Source organism: Caretta caretta, chromosome 1, assembly GCF_965140235.1.
Source record: "Caretta caretta isolate rCarCar2 chromosome 1, rCarCar1.hap1, whole genome shotgun sequence".
Classification (NCBI taxonomy): domain Eukaryota; kingdom Metazoa; phylum Chordata; order Testudines; family Cheloniidae; genus Caretta; species Caretta caretta.
The window spans coordinates 201,019,997-201,042,975 of NC_134206.1; the positions used below are offsets into that span (position 1 = coordinate 201,019,997).

Below are 22,979 nucleotides of genomic sequence, written 5' to 3' on the forward strand. Positions count from 1 at the left end.
TGAAGCCAGAACCAGAACTCTGCTCATTCGTGCTTTCAGCACAATCTCAGGGGCCAGTTTCTGCCACTTGGGAAATCCCCATGCCTGCCTTGCACCTCAGAATAAGCACCCATCTGGGTACTTGTGCTCACACAAGCTTTTGCAAACTTGGGCCTAGTTTCCCACTCACTGTGCATCACGTTAGACCTGTAGAACTTGGGATCATCCCTTTTAACGCTGGAGGGGTTGTTGCAGTACTCCTTGATGTTATCCTCTAAGTACCAACTCTTGTTTTCATCAAACACGGCAAACACGGCCTGCTGCTCTGCATCCGCCTTGTTCTGAAAGACAGCAGACATGGCAGGGTAAGTTTTGCAAGCAGCTAACGGATACATAGTGGGGTATATTAAGGGCCTAATCTCGCCATCCCTCCAGAGGCAACATTTCCATTCAAGTGAACAGAAGCACAGTCCAGTGGTTAGAGAAAGGGACTAGGGTTCCGGACTCCTGGGTTCCATTCCTACCTCTGCAACTGACTCACTGGGTGACACTGGACCAGCTACTTAGCATGGCTGCTATGAGCTGGGCTCCCCCTAGTGGCCCACTTGTTGCTGTATGTGCAGGGGCTGAAGTCACTGCTTCCATTCACTTCTGCGTGGTGTCTGAGCCACTGTCAAAGTAGATTCCTTCCTTTGGCCCCATGGAGGGGAAGTGGAAGAAGAACTCTCCCAGCAACCCCCTTGCAATGCTTCTGGATCCCCAAAGTTTGGGGTTGCCAGACCTAGGTTAAACCTATGATAGACTGGGGTCAGAAGCTATCAGAGACTGGGGTCAGAACTTCCTCCCTGCATACCATCAAACTTTGGGGAAGTTTAGGGTGGTGTCTAGAATCAGGATTTTGCAATTTCTTGTCTTGGCAAACAAAGCACAATGAAAGAAATCACTAGCAGCCTGATCTTTCTAACTGAAAGTCCCAGTGAGCACTCTAAATCTGGGGCCACATATGCCAGCATGCAGCTAAAAACTATCACTGCAAGCAGCCCTTATAGGAAAGTCCTATAGAATTTAATACAAAACTATCCCCTTATTTTAGGTTGTCTGACTCACCCTATAGAATTTAATGTCCCAACTAGTGAGTTCTGTAGAGTGGTTCAAAGAATTTATCCAAAGGATTTCATACCTCATTACATTCTACAGGTTTTTTGACTGACTTCTGAAGAAGCCTAGTGATCTGATCCCAGTTCAGTTCCAGAGGCCTTTTCTCTAAGGGAACAATCAATGAAACCAAATTCCCCTGTAGTTCAAACAACACACATGGACAGGCGCCTCTCTCTCTCTCTCTGTCTCTCAGAGGTTGCAGAAAATGTTCATACCTGCACACCCCTCTTGTCCAGTGCTTCACCTTTACAAATCAGAAGTGGGCCAATCAGTCCAGAGGCTATATCCCTGGTTACATCTACAGCACTGTGATATAATCTCGTTAGACACTGGGCATCCTGTGCGGTGGGCTGATCAGTGTCCACGACACTCCATTTATACGTGTAGGTTTCCCCAGGTTGAACTGCTTTACTCAGGGTGCTGTTGTCTGAAGGAGAAATAAAATAGGAGTTACAAACTTAGAGCCAGATTCCTGGCTGGTGTAAATTGGCATAGCTCCGATGAAGTCAGTGCACCTTCAGGCACTTGAAGTCCAATATGTACTTTGGGCAGGTCTACACTTCAAAAACAACTGAGTACAGGGACCCAGATATAGCATGGTTGTCCCATGTGGCTTACAACAGAGTTCCTGTTTGCAGTGCAGAAAGGAGCTTAACTATGCTCCGTTATTAAGTTACAGCCTTGGACTGTCCAAAGCTCTAGCACAGCCTGGAGACATGCTCTGTGTCCACTGCAGAATGCAAAACGTGTTGTCACTGTGTTTTCTGTCTGCGAAGGTCCCATGTGCTATACAGGAATTATACCACTTACGTTAGAGACTTGTCAATAAAGCTAAATGAATGATGGGTGTAAATCGCTTTTGAAATCCATGGATGAAAGGCACAACAGAAGGACAAAAAAATTATTGAACAAGGACTGTTCATATCTGAGGCAGAAAATTCTACATTTTAATTGTAACAGTGAACTGCACACTGGTGGGAAGGCAGATTTAGAAGGAATTGCCTTGGCTCTAGCCTACGTCGTGGCTAAAACCAGCTCCATTCTATTTCTACAACAAACCTGCTACTCACTACATTCTTCCTTTACCAAACAATCACCCATAAAACAGCATCTAATCAGTTGAAGTTAATGCTGCAGAAATAGAATCAAAGGACTGGAAAGGATCTTGAGAGGTCCGTGCACTCATGGCCGGACTAAGAAATATCTAGACCATCCCGGACAGGTGTTTATCTAACCTGCTCTTAAAAATCTCCAATTAAGGAGATTCCTCAACCTCCCTAGGCAATTTATTCCAGTGCTTAACCACCCTGACAGTTCGGAAGTTTTTCCTAATGTCCAACCTAAACCTCCCTTGCTGCAATTTAAGCCCATTACTTCTTGTCTTAGCCTCAGGGGTTAAGGAGAACAAATTACCTCCCTCCTCCTTGTAACAACCTTTTATGTACTTAAAACTTACGTTCCCCCTCAGTCTTCTCTTCTGCAGACTAAAACCCAATTTTTTCAATCTTCTCTCAGAGCTCATATTTTCTAGACCTTTAATCGTTTTTCTTTTTTTCGCTCTTCTCTGAACTTTCTCCGGTTTGTCCACATTTTTTCTGAAATGTGGTGCCCAGAACTGGACACAATACTCCAGTTGAGGCCAAATCAGTGCAGAGTAGAGCAGAATTACTTCTTGAGTTTTGCTTACAACACTCTTGCTAATACATGCCAGAATGATGTTTGCTTTCTTTTGCAACAGTGTTACAATGTTGACTCATATTTAGCTTTAATCTGGGGGTCACAGTGTATCACCTTTGCACCGTACTCCTTCCTAAGCAGTCATTTCCCATTTTGTATGTGTTCAAGTGATTGTTCCATTCTAAGTGGAGTACTTTGCATTTGTCCTTATTGAATTTCATCCTAATTACTTCAGACCATTTCTCCAGTTTGTCCAGACCATTTTGAATTTTAAATCCTATCCTCTAAAGCACTTGCAACCCCTCCCAGCTTCGTATCATCCACAAACTTTATAAATTTACTCTCTCTGCCGTTTTCTAAATCACTGATGAAGACATTGAACAGAACCAGACCCCACTTGATACGCCCTTCCAGCTTGACTGCAAACCACTGGGAATGCTGCTTGCTGTCTGACTCATACAACGAAGTGCAGTCACATCTCTCTGGTCCTTGAACAAATCCACTGACTCCCCCATTCCTTACAGGAATCAGGAAATAAAGTGTCCCCTCTTCCTTCTTTAAAGCCTTCCATGGGCTGGCTACAGATTATTTCATAGCCCTTAACTTCTGTGTAGTCTCTCATTTGCTTGCCCAGCACTAGCAACCTCACTATCCAAGATTGCGGATACACAGTCTTACCACTGTTGATGACTTTTCCTGCTGCTCTTTCTGTATCTCTCAGCCCCATTTCATTTCAGATCACAGCAGAAAACATTTCTCTCTCTTTTTCCCTTAGCTATGCCTCTTAATATTTCCTAATATTTCTTCTCCTCCATTACCATTTAGCCATGCAAAGACTATGAAGATATAGTACTTGGACTTTCAGAAAGTCTCTGACAAATCCCTAACCAAAGGCAAAGTAAGCAGTCATGGGATAAGAGGGAAGGTCCTCTCCTAGATCCATAACTAATTAAAAGATAGGAAATACAGGGTAGGAATAGAGGGTCAGTTTTCACAGCAGAGAAAGGTAAATAGCAGGTTCCCGCACGGATCTGTATTGGGAAATGTGTTGTTCAACTTATTCATAAATGATCTGGAAAAGAGGGTGAACAGAGAGGTGGCAAAATTTGCAGCTATACAAAAGTACTCAAGACAGTTAAATACAAAACTGACTGTGAATCGTCATTAAGGGATCTCACTAAACTGGGTGACTGGGCACCAAAATGGCAGATGAAATTCAGAGTTGATAAATACAAAATAACGCACATTGGAAAAAAATAATCCCAACTATATATACAAAATGTTGGGGTCTAAATGAGCTGTTTCCACAACAGAAAGATCTAGGAGTCAACATGGATAGTTCTCTGAAAATATCTGCTCCATGTGCAGCAACAGTCAAAAAAGCAAACAGAATGTTAGGACCCATTAGAAAAGGGATAGATATTAAAACAGAAAATATCATACTGCCACTATATAAATCCATGATACGCCCACACATTGAACAGTGCAGTTCTGGTCACCTTGTCTCAAAAAAGATATCTCAGAATTGGAAAAGGTGCAGAGAAGGGCAACAAAAATGATCAGGGGAATGGAACAGCTTCCGTACGAGCCAAGATTAAAAAGACGGGGAGTGCTCAGCTTAGAAAAGGGACAACTAAGTGGCGGGGGGAATATGACAGAGATATGATAAAACCATGACTGGTGCGGAGAAAGTGAATTGGGACCTGTTAGTTATCCCTTCACATAACACAAGAACTAATGGTCACCCGATGAAATTAATAGGCGGCAGGTTTAAAACAAAAGTAAGGAAGTACTTCTTTGCCCAACCCACAGTCAACCTGTGGAACCCATTGTCAGAGGACGTTGCGAGAGCAGAAGTAGAACTGGGTTCAAAAAATAATTAGATAAGAATATGGAGGACAGGTCCATCAATGGCGATTAGCCAAAATGGTCAGGGACCCAACCCCATGCTCCAACTATCAGAAGCTGGGACTGTATGACAGGGGATGGATCACTGGAAATTGCCCTATTCTGTTCATTCCCTCTGAAGCATCTGGTACCGGCCATTGTCAGACAGGATATGAAGCCAGATGGACCTTTGGTCTGACCCAGTATGGCCGTTCTTATGTTACATCAGCGAGACCCTTGGCTGGTGTAAACTGACATGAGCTCATTGAAGTTGAGGACCACGTCCACGCAGGCATTTTTTAAATAATAGTGCTGCTTAGCATATTTACATTTGATTTTTCATCTGTAGATCTCAAAGCACTTTACAAAAGTGGGCACTTATCATAATCCCCATTTTACAGATGGGGAAAACTGAGGCACGGAGAAGAGACGCAACTTTCCCAAAATCACACAGCACGTCAGCGCAGAGCTGGGAACAGAACCCAGGACTCCCACTCCTGTGCCCTAATCAGTTACATGACCTCCTAAAGGCAAAGAGAGACTCTACACAAAGTAAGACTTTCAATATTGTGCAAATGTGAACAGTTTCTGACCTGTGGAATCCAGGGGGTCAGTGGCTCCTTCTGCATCTTTTGAAAGCGTCACTCCATGAAGGTAAATGCTGTAGGGTCGACTGGCCATATTTCTGAACACAATCTACGTAGATATGGAGATGCAGAAAGTTTGAGTTCAGCATTCAGTGAATCCTGGTCTGGGTAAATCCCAGGGAGAGCGAAACTTGCATGATTTCAGCACTGAAAGTGCTCAGGGGAAGAAACGCTCCTTAAAAGAAAAATCTGGGGATATTAAACCAGAAGCTCTACTGCAACATGAACATTTGTGGACCGCACTGATTTGGGATTCCTCTTGTGCTGCCTGGTCTCAGGCGGCTGATGAGAATGCCATCCTCAGGAGCACTTCCCACACGGCCAGGCACACGAAGCCATGGAGAGTGCTAGCCATGGACTGGAATCACGGGGATTCCGTAAAAACAATGAGGAGTCTGTGTGGCACCTTAGAGACTAACCAATTTATTTGGGCATAAGCTTTTGTGGGATAAACCCCACTTCATCAGATGCATGGAGTGGAAAATACAGTAAGCAGGTATAAATATACAGCACATGAAAAGATGGGAGTTGCCTTACCAAGTGCGGGGTAAGGCAACTCCCATCTTTTCATGTGCTGTATATTTTCCACTCCATGCATCTGATGAAGTGGGGTTTATCCCACAAAAGCTTATGCCCAAATAAATTGGTTAGTCTCTAAGGTGCCACACAGACTCCTCGTTGTTTTTACTGATACAGACTTTCCTAGCTTTTACTGATACAGACTTTCCCATCCCTTTCCCAGCTTCTAGGAGCCAAGGAGGACGGAGAGGGAAGAGAAATGCTCGAGGATGGAGCCAGATGGAGAGAGAAGAAACATTGCACTGAATTCAATTCCAGAGCCACAAAATCATCATGGCATTTAAGGATTGTGCGGCTTTGGGATGTATCAATCTGCAATGGCGGCAAGTCCAGGGGACACGCCATTATTATACAGCATAACATCTCAACATCATGCTGTCAGCACCGTGTAGCTCTCTAGCTTCATTTGATGACTTCAATCAAAGTGGCTCTTCAGCTTTCAAGGGTGAGTACCCCTGTCTGAGACAGCTAAACAGTAAGAGGTAGAGATTATGGGTTCCTAAAGTTCAGACACAGATCCGAACTTCCCCAAAGTTCAGGTGTGTTTGGAGTTGAGGGTTTGGACCAACTATTCTAAATATTCTTTACAAAAAGCAAGTGTCAATGCAAAGTTTAGATTGATAAACCCAGCACTCAAAGTCAGGGATGGCAGAGATAAGATTGCAAACTTAATCTTAACTCTGTCCCCTTGTGCTCATACCTTCAAATATGGCCACTCTTTGTATCATTACAGCTTATTTGACAAAGAATACAACACAAGCTCTTTCTTGTTTACAGTAAGTTATTTTGCATTTACAGTAAGTTACACCACAGTACATACAGTCTTTGTATTTGGCCCTCGCCACTTACCTTGATTGTGTCTCTAACCTGAGCTCTGATAACAGGGCCCAGAATTCCCATTTCCTTGGGCCGGGGAGTCTCCAGACGCTTATTGAAGTTGGCATCTTCATACTGCCTGAAAACGGCCTTTTTATACTTCTTCCCAATGAGATTTGAGAAGTTGTCCAAGTACTGAGCTTTATATTGCCTTAAAAAAAAAAAAGCAAAAAGTATCAATAACATCTTCTTAATGATGAGATCCACTAGATCGTAGAATACTCTTCCACGGGAAATGGCAGAAGCCCCTTGCAAGGTTTCAAAGACAGTGGAATTCCCAATGATGGCTAAGAATAGGTAGGGTTCATGAAGTAAGGTGAGAAGTTGTGTTTTAGCCATGAGCTGTGGCTGTTTAGTACCTGAACCCTTTTGAGAAAGGCTGTGGAAGCGTGATAACAGTAAAGGTCAGATTTATTCCCCTCACTCTCTTCCTTTCCTTCTCCCCTCAATCCTCCCTCTCCCCTGCTGCATCCTGGGAATTGTAATTCCTGAACTCAAAGCTACAGGAGCCAGCTAGTAAGAAATTTAGAAAGACACACTGGGATAGCTATCTGCATCTAACTAGATGCAACACACCTTTCCCCTTTAGAATAACCATTGTAAAACTTCAGTCACTTCCAGACCATCACTTGAGTCCAGTAACAAAGTCTTCCAATCTTTCAGGCAGTCTCCTTTGTCTCACACTTCTCCTAATACCCAGAGAGGCAGAAACAAGACCGGGTAGTGGAGCAATTCCTACTACTATAAATTGTCCATCATTATTATTGGTGTCATCAGCATTCTCTGGTCCAAGGTGGAAATCAGCATTCTCCTCTTCAGCTGCTGGCTGATGAACTGCGGACAGTCTTGAAGTGTTTTATTTCTTTTGATTTATTAATCCAGCAGAATCTTCTCATATTTCTATTATCTGCAAAGGAAAGGAATATCTTGAACGTTCTTTTTTGTCTTTGTATGACAGCTTCACACAAATAAGAGCTCCAATTTCAAATTTGTGAGGTTTAGCACCTTACAATACACACACTGCTTATATTTCTCCTGTTTGTTGTTAACACATTCACAAATTGTTTCATCAGAAGGTTTGGTTGAAAAAAGGAGAACATGTAAGCCCCTGACAGGTAGTAAGTCATTTACCAGCCTTGTGTCCTCTTAACAGTTCAAAGGGTAATGCTCCTGGTGTTGAATGTGGAGTGGTCTCATAAGCAAACAGTGTTTCATGTAAAGCTTCTTTCCCTGGTCTCACTTGAAAACTAGTAAGTTGCAAACTTTCTTTCACCAGTCTGTTCATTCTCTCAAGTAGACCACTAGCTCTTGGATGGTATAAAGAAAATGTTTTGTGTTTGATACCATTGTAAATGAGGTAGCGTTGCATTTCAGCAGAAGTTATTTGCATTCCATTGTCAGTTACCAATTCCTTGGGAAATCCTTCTTGGGCAAAAACTCATGACGTTAACTTATTTACTATTTCAGCTGAAGCTTTCCAGTGAATGTAATTTCTGGCCAATCTGAATGATAGTTTACCATACTAGGACAAACCTCTGTGTAACAGGCTGATCTTCAAATGCTCCCCATTAGGTCAGGAGCCGGTTTCTCTCATGAACAATTGGGATAACGAACTGGTGTGAGAAGGAGGCTGAAGGTTTTCTGTGACTTATCACTTCTAGCACAAGCCGTGCAAGTCTTGATTATTTCCTCAACTTGCTTGTCCATCCCTGGCCACCAGAAGTCTTATCGCAGTTGTCTTTTGGTTAGACTCATCCCCATATGTCCTCCATCTGCCAGGTCAATTAATCGTTGTCTCACAAGTGTAGGCACAACAAGATGGTCAATTCTCAAAACCCATTCATTTACAAAGGACAGCTCACGTGATACATGTCTATAGATAGCTCCGAGTGTTCTGGTGTCATTGTCATGTAAGACCATCCATTGACTATGTAAGTCTTTAGGTCCTTGTGATGGGGTGTGCTCCCCACACTGAAACTGCAAGAGTTGCATTAGGTCAGGTGGGCCCAATCAGCTAATTAGGTTCAAAAGGGGAGCTTTGGGGTGGAGGCAGCTAACAGAGAGAAGCTCACTTGTGAGAGAGAGGCAAGGCTTCTACAGAATACAGGGAATTAGCAGGGAGATATTGCAGTCACTTCTGCAAGAAGAGAGATGTGGCTGGGGCTACAGAGGCAGTAGCCTCGGGTTACTCCCTGGGAGGAGGGAGTGAAGAGACTGGCAAACCCAGAGGATGGGGGCAGGCTAGGAGGTATGGAAGCGGCTCAGGGAAAGGCAGCAAGTTGCAGGGAACTGATCTTGGCTGTTGTGTAGAGGGTCCCTGAGCCGGAACCTGAAGTAAAGGATGGGCCCAGGTTCCCCCACTGCAGGAGTGGCACCGTGAGCTAATGAAGCGGAAGACTGCTGGAGAGCAGGAACATTGATACACTCCAGCGCCTAGAAGGGGAAACCACAGTAGTCATCTAGCCAGAGGGCTGAGTCACAAAGAGGATGCTGCAGCTCCTGGAAGTGAGAGGGGGGCTGCAGAGGAGAAACGGACAGGGTGTAATTGCTGGGAGGGGCATCGGCCTGACTGAGCTAATCTCCAGGACAGCCACAAAATGGCGCCATCCGGCAGTGAGTACAGCAACCCCATCACAGTCCTGAACTACCTTGTCTTCTCTCATGGCTGTTACCCACTCTGAGATTGAGTTGTAGCAGAGATTTGTGCAAGGACAATCTCTTCATCATCTTTCTCTATTGCACCCTCATGGTAAGATATGAGCAGGCGAGACGGAATCTGCAGTGGTGTTTTTGACTCCTGGAAGATACACTGTCAGCAAATCAAAGTCCTTTAGTTTGATGACCCATTTGGCAATTCTTGGAGTTGCTTTTCCAGAACCTCATGTGATGAATAAAGGTGAGAGAGGTTTATGATCAGATCTTAAGATAAATCTCCCACCACCCCATAAGTAAGTTCTGATGTGTCTTACTGCCCAGAAACATGCCAGAACTTCTTTCGCAGAGACAGAATCAGATTTTTCAGAATCAGTCAGGGCTCTGGAGGCAAATGCAATAGTGACTCCTGTCCATTTTTTAGCTGAGTCAAGACAGCACCAAGACCTTACTCACAAGCTTCTCTTGTGACAATTGTTTGTTTCACAGAATCAAAGGGTCTTAAAACCGGGATGGTGGACAGTGCATATTTGATCTTGTTAAAGCTGTTCTTGTACACGTCAACCCATTCAAACCTTACATGTCCTTTTTTAGGAGATGACTCAGCAGAACTACTTTCAGAGCAAACTTCTTTACAAACTTTGAATGGTATTTGCATAATCCAAAGGAGGACTGAAGTTTGTGCTTTTTGTCAGGCTGTGGTGCATCACAAATGGTTTTCACTAGGTCTGGTTTTGGTTGTATGCCGTTCTGAGAGATTCTATGCCCTAGACATGTCACTGAGTTGGTATGGAGTTGACATTTCTTCTTGCTAATGGTAAATCTGTATCCAAGTTTTTCTAGAACCGTTTTTAGCATGCCATCATGTTCAGATTCATCTTTGCCATTCACTAGAATGTCATTTTGAAAGTAAGTAACACGCATTCTCTCGCCAAAGATTGCAGGCATCATTCTCTGGAATACTGGTGCTACAGAGGCCTTTTGAATTGGAAAAAACATTCTGCAGTGATGAAAGCTGTGTACATGTGGGATTTTTCCATTAAGGGGATCTGGTGGTAAGCCGAGCATAAATCAAGAGTCATAAAGACTCTTGCCTCCTTTAAGGTGAGCAGCATTTCACTGATGTTGGATAGAGGATGACAATACACAACTATGTTGGAATTTAGATCTCTCAAGTCCACATACATGTGGATAGCACCATCAGACTTCCTGGTGAGAATGATAGGAGAAACCCATTCTGATGAATCAACTGGTTCAATTATATCTGCTTTGCGTCATTTCAGCATCTCCTCCTTGAGTGGTTGTCTCACTGCAACTGGTATGTTTTGCATTTTATGTTGCACAGGAACCACATTATATTGTAGCTGGCACTTGTGCTTGAACCTTTTTGCAACCCCTGCAGTGTCTGTGAAAACTTCTGGAAAGTCAGATTCCCATGACCCAAGTGATCTGCTTGTAGATATCTAAGTTTCTACAGATGGATCGGAGCTGTTCTTGACCAGCCTCTTCTCCCCACGATCCAGGAAATCTAATACCTCCTGTGTCGTACAGGCAGGAGTGTGTCTGCAACATGTAGCCAGCATGGTCAGCTAGGCAATTGCTAGGTGAGCTCTCCAAGCTGGGCAACCAGGAAATGGAATTCCAAAAATTCATGGGGCTTTTAAGGGGAGGGGCAGCTTCCTGCATACCTGCAGCAGAGTTCAAAGCAGAGAGAGATCAAAGGAGGGACATTGTGGGACACCTCCCGGAGGCCACTAAGTTGATGTAAGTAACGCAGTGTCTACACTGACACTGCATCAACCTAACTACATCAATCCTGATTCTACGCTGCACATGGAGGTGGAGTTTAGTTGGCAGAGTGGGGCAGCTATGTCGGCGGGATTGGAATTTAAGGGTTGACACTTCCATAGTTAGGTCACCGTAAGATGCCTTGCATTGACCTAACTCTGTAATGTAGACCAGGCCTAACTTGACGCTCTGGCACTGAGAGTGAAATATCTGTGCCTTGGGGTCATCTGACCTGGGCCCTGCCAGGGATAGGTTGTGTGAATTTGTCAATTTAACAGATGAAATGATCAGAGATCAAATTGTCATGAAGACAACAAGTTCCCCCAAGATTTGTGAACAACTCCTCATGATAAAAGGCCTTACCTTGGAGAAAACCATAGAAGCTGCCTGATGAGTGAAAAGCACCATCCACTGTGTTAAGTTGCTTTCTGCAACACCAGATGTCTTCCAGCCAGCAGGTTAAGACAGTCTGATACAAGACTGCAACCTGCAAAACTCCTAAATCTACATCCTTTATTCCCAACCAACTCTACACTGTGCTATTTGCCAACTCCCAACCTGAATTACATGCTTCAGACATCCACCATAGCCTCTGGGGTGTCTCCCACCCCCATCAGTGACTATTTTACAGCTACCATAGAGTACAAAAGCTGTAAACCCAAGGGGGGAAAAAAAAAATCTATGTAGCTCAAAAGAGAGTTTCTATTTTAGGATGGAATTATCAAAGGGGGCTTCAAATGATATTAGATCTGAACAGTACAGAACATATTCTGCAAACTGAGGAAAAAAGGACTACAACAGGGACCTGCAGCAGTGCTGCGTGAAAGCCAAGGAGCTGCAGCAGGCGTACCAGAAGGCAAGGGAGGCCAACAATTGCTCTGGTGTGGAGCTGCAGACCTGCCACTTTTACAAAGAGCTGCATGCTATCCTCGATGGAGAACCTACCACCACCTCTCCCAAGAGCCCTGTGGATTCTTTGGAGGAACCTGAGTCTCAGGCCCTCTGCTGTGAACAGCGAGGAGGAGGAGGAGGAGTATGGGGACAGGCAACCAAGATATCCAGTGGTGCAGCAAGTCAGGACATATTTTTGAGTCCTGCGCAGTCCAACTAGTCCCTACAGTCCAAAATAAGTGAGCCTGATGCAGGGGAAGGAATTTCTCGTAAGTATGCAGTTTGCTTTGAAATTGCAGGGATGGAAGGCCCAAAGTTGCAGGACACATCTGTTGATTTACTCTTTTTTTACTGATGCTAGGTAAGGTAGTGAAACAACCAACAGAGGTAGAGTTGCTATCTGCTTTTCATCCCCCTCTAGAGTTAGGCAGAGGGTCCCTGCAGTTTGTGCTCTCCAGGATGTCCTATGCATCCTCCATAGAGATCATGAGGAAACTTCTCGGGATGTAGTGTGCAGTTCTCAGCCAAAGGTTTCTGGGGAGGGCTTCCTTATTTCTTCTGCTGTGGTAGGACACTTTCCTACACCACTAAGCCCTGGTCTACACTACTAGTTAAGGTTGAATTTAGCAGCGTTAGGTCAATTTAACCCTGCACCCGTCCACACGACCAAGCCTGTTTTGTTGATTTAATGGGCTTTTAAAATCGATTTCTGTACTCCTCCCCAGCGAGGGGTTTAGTGCTAAAATCGACCTTGCTGGGTCGAATTTGGGGTAGTGTGGACACAATTTGACAGTATTGGCCCCCGGGAGCTATCCCAGAGTGCTCCATTGTGACCGCTGTGGACAGCACTCTCAACTCAGATGCACTGGCCAGGTAGACAGGAAAAGCCCTGGGAACTTTTGAATTTAATTTCCTATTTGGCCAGCATGGCGAGCTCATCAGCACAGGTGACCATGGAGTCCCAGAATCGCAAAAGAGCTCCAGCATGGACCGAATGGGAGGTACTGGATCTGATCACTGTATGGGGAGAAGAATCCGTGCTATCAGAACTACGTTCCAAAAGACGAAATGCCGATATATTTGCCAAAATCTCCAAGGGCATGATGGACAGAGGCTATAACAGGGACACACAGCAGTGTCACATGAAAGTTAAGGAGCTGAGCAAGCCTACCAAAAAACAAAGGATGCAAATAGTCGCTCCAGGTCAGAGCCCCATACATGTTGCTTCTATGATGAGTTGCATGCAATTCTAGTGGGGGCCCCTACCACTACCCCAAGGGGGGAGTCTCACGCAACAGGGATGAGGATTTTGTGGATGAGGAAGATGATGAGGATGAGGAGGAGGAGGTTGAGGATAACGCACAGCAGCCAAGCGAAGACTCCCTTCTCCCTGGCAGCCAGGAACTGTTCGTCACCCTGGAGCCAATACCCTCCCAACACTCCAAAGGCAGGCTCCCGGACCATGAAGCCAGAGAAGGCACCTCTGGTGAGTGTACCTTTGTAAATATAATACAGGGTTTAAAAGCAAGTGTGTTTAATGATTAATTTGCCCTGAAACTTGGGATGCATTTGCACCCAGTATAGCTACTGGAAAAGTCTGTTAACGTGTCTGGGGATGGAGCGGAAATCCTCCAGGGACATCTCCATGAACCTCTCCTGGAGGTACTCTAAAAGCCTTTGCCACGCTGTGTGGGGAGGCCTGTTCATGCTGAGCTGTCCGTGTTTGGCTGAGAGGGATCTTCCCTGATGTAAGCCACGTGGTAGGGTGTGTGTGTGTGAAGCACATGTGCTATGTAATGTGAATCACTTGATTCAGTGTGAAATAGTCTTCCCTTTGTTCTCTAAAATGTATTTCTTTTCCTCCTGCAGCTGCAAATTTTTCTACGCTCCCCCTATCATCTCCACCCCAGAGGCTAGTGCAGGTTAGAAGGCGAAAGAAACGCACTCGCCATGACATGTTCTCAGAGTTCATATAGTCCTCCCGCACTGAAAGAGCCCAGCAGAATGCGTGAAGGCACACAATGGCAGAGTCCAGGAAACCGTTAAATGAACGTGATGACAGGAGGCAGGATGCAACGCTGAGCCTAATGGGGGAGCAAACTGACATGCTCAGGTATCTGGTGGAGCTGCAGGAAAGGCAGCAGGAGCACAGACCACTGCTGCAGCCCTTGTATAACCACCTGCCCTCCTCCCCAAGCTCCATATCCTCTTCACCCAGATGCCAAGAACGCGGGGGGTGGGGGGGGGTACGGGCACCCAGCCACTCCACCCCAGAGGATTGCCCAAGCAACAGAAGGCTGGCATTCAATAAGTTTTGAACTGTAGTGTGGCCTTGTCCTTCCTGCCTCCCCTCATCCACCACCCCACCCAGTGCTTCCCTCCTCACCCACCCCTCCTGGGCTACCTTGCGAGTTTTCCCCCTGTTTGTACGATGAATTAATAAAGAATGCATGATTTTGAAACAATAATGACTTTATTGCCTCTGAAAGCAGTGATTGAAGGGGGGAGGTCGGTTGGCTTACAGGGAAGTAGAGTCAACCAAGGGGGTGGGTTTTCATCAAGGAGAAACAAACAGAACTGTCACACCGTAGCCTGGCCAGGTTTTCAAAGCTTCTCTGATGCACAGCGTGCCTAGCTGTGCTCTTCTAATCGCCCTAGTGTCTGGCTGTGCACAATCGGCCACCGGACAATTTGCCTCAACCTCCCACCCCGCCATAAACGTCTCCCCCTTACTCTCTCAGGTATTATGGAGCACACAGCAAGCAGCAACAACAATAGGAATGTTGGTTGTGCTGAGGTATAACCTAGTCAGCAAACAGCACCAGCGAGCTTTTAAACATCCAAAGGCACATTCTACCACCATTCTGCACTTGCTCAGCCTATAGTTGAACTGCTCCTTACTACTGTCCAGGCTGCCTGTGTACGGCTTCATGAGCCATGGGAGCAAGGGGTAGGCTGGGTCCCCAAGGATAACTATTGGCATTTCAACATCCGCAATGGTAATTTTCTGGTCTGGAAAGTAAGTCCCTTCTTGCAACTGCTCAAACAGCCCTGAGTTCCTGAAGATGCAAGCGTCATGCACCTTTCCTGGCCATCCCACGTTGATGTCAGTGAAACATCTCTTGTGATCCACCAGCGCTTGCAGCACCATTGAGAAGTACCCCTTGCGGCTTACATACTGGTGGGCATGGTGGGCCAGTGTCAAGATAGGGATATGCGTTCCATCTATCGCCCCAGCAGAGTTAGGGAACCCCATTGCAGCAAAGCCATCCACTATGACCTGCACATTTCCCAGAGTCACTTCCCTTGATAGCAGAACATCAGTGATTGCATTGGCTACGTGGATCTCAGCAACCCCCACAGTAGATTTACCCACTCCAAATTAATTCCCTACTGACCGGTAGCAGTCAGGCATTACAAGCTTCCACAGGGCTATTGCCACTCACTTCTCAACTGTCAGGGCAGCTCTCATCTTGGTATTCCTGTGCTTCAGGGCGGGGGAAAGCAACTCACAAAGTCCAAGGAAAGTGGCCTTACATGTGCGAAAGTTTCGCAGCCACTGTGAATCATCCCATACTTGCAACACTATGCGGTCCCACCAGTCTGTGCTTGTTTCCTAGGCCCAGAATCGGCGTTCCATGGCAGGAACTTGCCACATTACCACCATGATGTCCAAATTGCCAGGGACCGTGCTTTGAGAGAAGTCTGTGTCCATGTCCTCATCACGCTCATCACCGTACTGCCATCGCCTCCTCGCCTGCTTTTGCAGGTTCTGCACATACTGCAGGATAACGTGCGAGGTGTTTACAATGCTCACAACAGCAGTGGTGAGCTGAGCGGGCTCCATGCTTGCCGTGGTATGGCGTCTGCAGAAGAGCAGAGTTGCAGCGGAAGTGGTGGATGAGGACTGATGCCACAAGAATAGATATTTATACAGAACGACGAGACGACCTGCAAGGTGGATTCATGGCACCAGGAGAGCAGAGTTGCAGCGGAAGCAGTGGATGATGATGACGGTTAGCAGTCCTACTGCACCGTCTGCTGACGGCAGTATGTCGTCTGCATGGAAAAAAGGTGCGAAACGATTGTCTGCCATTGCTTTCACGGAGGGAGGGGCGACTGACGACATGTACCCAAAACCACCCGCGACAATGTTTTTGCCCTATCAGGCATTGGGAGCTCAACCAAGAATTCCAATGGGCAGCGGAGACTGCGGGAACTGTGGGATAGCTACCCACAGTGCAACACTCCGAAAGTTGACACTACCCAGTACGCTACGGTACTGTGGACGCACTCCGCCAACTTAATGCGCTTACTGGAGACACACACAATCGACTGTATAAAATCGCTTCCTAAAAATCGACTTCTATACATTTGACCTAATTTTGTAATATAGACATACCCTCAGCGATTACTTCAACCAGAACCATTGCAGCACACGGACAGGCAGCATACGTCCCTGGTTTGCAGCCAGATACCTGCAGGATCTGTTCCCTTCCAGCCTCCATTACCCTCAAGAGTAAGATATCAGCTAAAATCACCACCGCCTGTGGAAAACAGTGCCAGTATTCTATTCAATTGCCCTAGATGCACACACTCATGCCCGTGAGCTATCCCCATCTTCCCCCCCCAACCCTTCCCTTCATGGTTGTACTCATGATGACTGGACTGCAGCCAGTATCGATCACAAGGAGAAATGAGAATCTAGTGCTTGCAACTTGTGTGGATGAAGGGGAGTGAGTTCAGTTTACCAAGTTTCCATTTATCTTGTGAATACACTCACAGTAGTACCTCTGTGCATTGTACCCTTTGCAGTTGGAAATGTGGCTTGGGGGGGGGGGTGTCTCTCCATCCACACTAGTAGAGTGGCTCAGCCAGATAAGGAGGAGAAGGAAGAAGAGGGATGGCATATTCCAAGAGATCCTGCAAGCCTCTGCTGCTTCGGATACCAAGCACGGGGCTTGGATGTTCACCCTTGAGGACAGCAGGCCAAGGATAGAGCGGAGAGGAGAAAGGTGCAGGAAAAGGACAGAGATGTGCAGCAGGAGATGCTAGCGCTTCTCAAGCAGCAAACAGACATGCTGCAGACTCTTGTTGAGCTTCAGGTTCAACCATCTTGTGCTCGCCTCCTTCTGCAGCCCAAAGAGAACTGCATTCTGGGACCTCTGGGGCCACTGCACTATCCCTACCACACCACCCTGGACAATCACAGCTGCAAATACACTGACCTGTGTATGTGGAAACTTGTTGGATTTCCCAACTCCAAACTGAGTCCCAACTGATCAGTAGCAGTCGGGCATTGCAAGTTTCCACAGTGCAATTACCACTCACTTCTCCACTCTCAGTGCAGATCTCATTTTGGTGTTGCTGCGCAGGAGGGCTGGGGTGAGTTCAGCACATAGATCCAAGAACATCCGAAAATTCTGCAGCCACTGCTCATCTTCCCAAACCTGACGTGATCCCACCCGTCAATGCTTCTTTCTCCGGCCCAGCTCCAGCTCCATCATGAATGCCGTCAACAACTTTGAATTGTTTCTTTCTATGTCCCAGAGCAAATCTAGCTTCCGAGAAATTGTCACGTTCCCTGCAGCAAATCTGGCGGCTCTGCAAATACTGCAGGACCAGGCATGCCATTCTCACAACACTCATCACATCAGTGCAGAGCTGTGCAGGATCCATGCTTCTGACACAGATAATGGACAGCCAGGAGGGATGCACAGGTTTGTGGGGATTTTGAGAAGAGGCGTGGAACGTTATGGGATGCAGATGAAATTATGGGATGGAGAACACTGCATTATGGGACGTTGAAATCATGTTCCTAGTCACCCCTGCGCGACTCGTTTTGCATCGATACAAGTGCTGCTAGTGAGAATGCGCACCGCCGACAAAAACAGTGCAGTGTGGACACGCAAAACTGATGTAATTACTGCAGTGGCTGTATGCTGATGTAACTTAGGTCGACATCATTTTGTCGCATAGACATGGCCTTTGTCTGCACAACAGCACCACTCGCCTAGGAAACCTCCTGCTGCCTTGCAGTGTCAGACTCCCTAGGCTTCCAGGATCTGCAACACTATGCGGTTCCACCAGTCTGTGCTTGTTTGCTGGGCCCAGAATTGGCGTTCCACTGTATCAACCAGCCCCACTGCCACCATGATGTCCCAATTGCCACAGCCCATGCTTTCAGGAATGTCTGTGTCCATGTCCTCATCACAATCATCCTCGTGCTGGTGTCTCTTAGCCTGGTTCTGTACATACTCCAAGATAATGCGCGAGGTGTTTACAATGCTCACAACAGCAGCGGTGAGCTGAGTGGGCTCCATGCTTGCCGTGGTATGGCATCAGCATGGGTAACCCAGGAAAAAAGGGGCAAAACGATTGTCTGCCGTTGCTTTCAAGGAGGGAGGGGGGGCGACTGACGACATGTACCCAAAACCACTCTTGACAATGTTTTAGCCCCATCAGGCACTGGGAGCTTAACCCAGAATTCCAATGGGCAGCAGAGACTGTGGGAACTGTGGGATAGGTACCCACAGTTCACCGCTCCGTAAGTCGATCCTAGTCACGGTATTGAGGATGCACTCCACCGACTTAGTACACTTGGTGGGGACATACACAATCGACTGTATAAAATTGATTTCTAAAAATCGACTTCTATAAAATTGACCTAATTTTGTAGTGTAGACATACCCTAGGACTTCTACATAGTGCATTCCATAAATACCATGCAACCCTGCCTCTAATATTCCTCCTCTTCTACAAGATTGAGTTCCTGTGAAAAATATGCAGAAGGAGTTCTTAAGGGCTAGGACTTTACATTATATAGCGCATTTCCTAAGCCGCCTCAAGTTAACATTCATCAGCACAGTATAGTTCACCGTTTTACCTATCAATGGTCTCTGGAATTTCTGGAGCATAATCCCAGGTGACTTCTTCCGCAGCAATGAAATATTCCCAGTCCTTAATCATACGCAATTCCTTAAAGGATAATTTCTTCTTGAACACGTCTTTCCCCGCACATTCTGTTATGTTGAGGTAACCGTGCATTCCAGCTGGTTGAAGAGAGACACAGTACAATGGTTACTGTTAGTCCTATGAACACGGCATTCCTACAGCCCATCAGCTCAGGATGCATGAAAACATTCACTCATTGACCTGAGTCTATTCGGGTTGAAAAAAAAAAAGAAGAGTTCAGGCATTAAGGGTGGTATTTTCAAAGGGGCTTGTGGGAGTCACTGAGAGCTCAGCAACTAACTCGCATAGCCTCCCTTGAAAATACCAGCCTAACTGACAGCAAGAACTGCCCCTTTTCTGTTAAATGAGCCCTCCAACCTTTCACAAGAGGGAATCCACTGATCCATTACAACAGAGATCTGTTCACTCCAGGGGGAAACTAACATCCACTGTTAAAGATGAGCAGAAAAGATTTTTTGCTTACTGAACTGCAAAAGTTCTCTGTTTCTCCTGAAAAAGCTGGTCAATCTCCAGGATTTTTTTATAATGAGGCTCATCTGAGCACTTTCCAGAGAGTTAAAAACTAAGTTATATTCATTGTTGCCCTCTAGCCCCTTTGCAGAAGTCATCCTAATAAGCCCCATCTTGCAACCCTAATTTAAACAAAATGCCCTGTTTCCACCGATTTCCTAGGATGATCCCAAATGCGTTAGCCACCACATTTGACAAACTTAGCAGCACTTTAGGAGATAAGGAGGAAGAGACAAGAATGACACTCTAACTGTATAACTGCCACCTGAACAGATGTTCCCTTGCCTTGCAGATGCTTCTGGACAAGAGAAGATATCAGCCACCTTCCTTTCTGGCTCACGGTCATGTTTGCTGTGGTCGATGCACCTCCCACAAGGCTGATGGTCGAGACCTTGCGACGATTTTGTTCCAGGACTTGCCCATTGAAATGGATGGAGAAAATCTCTGGTTTGGAGCTCATTCCTATCAAATGCCAGCTAATGTTATCGTATGTGCAAGCTCCTAGGTCTGAAACAAAACAGCAGGGTTCAGAACACAGGTGAATCATCCCAGAATGGTTCACTAATTCCCACTGGTAGGTGAAAAGTGAATACCCACTCTGCACTTTTAATAAAGTCTCTCTGATATCTCAATGGCCATGTCTAGGATGGATACTGTATAGGCCATGGGTGGGATTTTCAAAAGTACTTAAGTGGATTAGGAGTCTAAATCCCATTGAAGCCAATGGGAGTTGAGTGCCTAACTCACGTAGGTGCTTTTGAAAAACCTCACTCCTTATCCAGTGGGTGGCAGGAAGAGATTTAATTGTCTCTCTGCACAAACAGCCACGCCCTTGGAAGCCATGTGCGCTTGGCACCAAGGGCAGACTGCAGGGGAAAGCGGTGGTGGTTGGGAGCGCACACATGCTCCCTTGTGGAACCAGATGCTCAACGTAAGGTTATACACGGGTCTGTGCCACTCTACTCCTTCTGTTTGCTTTCTACAGCCCTCTAGTGTATGCTGCAGTGAGGAGTAATACACAGTTTGTGGACTCTGGCTGGACACCACGAGTACGTACGGTACCTGGCAACGTCCCATTAGCGTAACCATTAATCGTGTACAGGAGAGAGGTTGATTTTTGCCAGCTTTTGCTTTCATCGAACACAGCAAACATCAACACATATTCTTTGTCAAACAGCTTCTGTGTCCCATCTTTCTTCAGGCTTCCTGTGGGAGGAAACAAGAGGTATCAGATAAAGACAAAAATAAAAGCAGCTCACATCAACTAAAAGGCATCCAGATCTATTCCATGAGCTTTCCGCACGTGCCAGCTGCACCTGGGCACATAGGACGTCTTTTCAAAATGTGCTTGAGGTGAATTTAGTTCTGGGGAAAAGTGCTGGATTGGCAGCTTTGGAGACTGAAAGCCTCTAGCATCCACAGAACAGGTTCAGCAGAGGGAGCATTTTTAATATGGGCAAAACAAAATGTTTCTTCCTAGCCTCCTTCTCAGAAACAGTTGAACAGTTTTGGGTACAACTTTCCAAAATAATTCCATCTGAGGCAGACACCTGGAATGGTAAATTCCAGCCTGAACAGTTAAAGTTTCACGAAGTTATAAGCAATTGAAGTTGGGGGTCTCAAAATGGGAAAGGTCAGGCAACTTTAATATAAAGCGGTGTTACCAGCCCTGCCTACAATTAGAATTATTCCAGAAACTAGTGTGCATTACAGCTAGTCCAGAACACTGTAACCTCGAGCCCTAAAATAAAGACAGAGGAAACAAAATCAGTTTCCTCTAAACTGCCTGCCCAGAAACATGAGAAGGGAAGAGGGAAATGAAATGCCTTCTCACATTATGATACAATCTTCAAGCTTGATTTTTATGTTTTTTTGTTTTTATCATTACCAGAACAGAAAGCAACACTATCAGAATGTGCTAGGCCACTGAAACAGTAGACCAGCCGACATTTTATAGCTTTTGTCTACCCACAGCATTTTGGTTACCTTTTTTACATATAAGCAATGCTCCAATCAGACCAGAGTTAAAGTCCACCACCATGTTCTCATGTGAGTAATAGATATAGGTGAGACAGGGAGGGTCGGCTTCTTTAGGCCCAATTTCTGCAGTGATCTCCCATGTGTATTTATACACCAGGCCTGGAGGCACAGCATCGTCCAGTTTTTCAAAAGAAGATGTTCGGTCAGCATACAGGGAACCTGCATAGGTAGAAGTCGAGAGAGGGAGGTAGAGGTGGCATTGAGGGAGGGAGGGACTGATGAACGTGTGAACAGGGTTTTTACTACCATTGCCACCCATACACAGAGAGCTTGATTCTTCTCTCACCTGCACCAGCTTTACAATGGTGTAACTCCATTCACTTCAGCAGAGTTACTCCCGATTCTCACTGGTGTCCCTGAGAGCAGAATCAAGACCAGTAGTCGGTTTCATTTACCCAGGCTGATGTGGTGGGGGAGCATAGTACAACTGCTCAGCCTCTCCATGGTTGGAGTCAGGAGTGATTGAGAAGGTACTAGCTGCCCAATTCACCAGCTCTCCACTGATCCTGGTCCAGCCTCCCTCCATAACACTGGCCCTGTAGGAGCTACTGCAGCCTTCCGACTTTTGTGCATTACAAATCTGAATGGTGATAACATTGCATTTATGTATTTAATTTGTTTGCATTGTCTACAGCCAATAAATATGTTCACTTAACAAGAAGGCTTCCTGGAGGTTATCAAAATTCTAGCTGCAAATAAGATGAGAAATCAGTGAAATATCAACCTGAACCATCATCAAACAGAATCGGAGATTTTCAGTGACATGTGATCGTTCCTCAACACAGAGCTCGACTCTGCTCCCACTCAGCTGAGAGCAAAACTCCTCTTGGGCTCACCATACGAACAAGGCATTAAAGAAAACCTCAGAGAGCTCTCCCGACAAACTGATTAATAGCAAGGAACAAGATCATCTAGAACTGGGGGGTGGGGTGGAGGAAGGGTGGGCTGGGAAATCTTGGACGTTTTTGCAAAAAATGTATTCACACAGTTTGAAATTTCAACATCTGAAAAAATCCCAACCCCCTCGAGAGTTGCTGAAAAGGGAGAACATTTTTCCAGATATTGTTTCGAGATTCAAAACATTTCAACCACCTATGACATCATCAACCCTAATGCAATTAAATATTTGCAAGCTGACAGCCCACGTGCAGTCACTGAAACCAGTGCAAAGGGAGTGTAAAATGCTACCATTCTGACATGGAAGTGCTTTACATTCACTTTGCACTGGTGAAAATGAGACACAAAGTGCAAATTGGGCGCATATTCAGTAATAACGAACCCATTACCAATGGTGGCAAATACCTTGAACTCTAAAGCCTT

General features: G+C 45.8%; 1 protein-coding gene across 1 annotated transcript in view; it reads right to left on the reverse strand.

Annotated features, from left to right (window-relative positions):
- Window positions 1–22,979, reverse strand: part of F5 (coagulation factor V) — a 76,276-nt gene that overhangs the window by 44,172 nt on the left and 9,125 nt on the right. The window contains exons 4-11 of the mRNA XM_075118741.1: window positions 21,606–21,818; window positions 20,682–20,825; window positions 19,905–20,126; window positions 19,021–19,186; window positions 6,777–6,954; window positions 5,295–5,397; window positions 1,353–1,564; window positions 170–320 (exon numbers count right to left, since the gene is read on the reverse strand). Coding sequence (XP_074974842.1) covers window positions 170–320; window positions 1,353–1,564; window positions 5,295–5,397; window positions 6,777–6,954; window positions 19,021–19,186; window positions 19,905–20,126; window positions 20,682–20,825; window positions 21,606–21,818 — 1,389 coding nt within the window. The remainder of the gene's footprint in view (window positions 1–169; window positions 321–1,352; window positions 1,565–5,294; window positions 5,398–6,776; window positions 6,955–19,020; window positions 19,187–19,904; window positions 20,127–20,681; window positions 20,826–21,605; window positions 21,819–22,979) is intronic.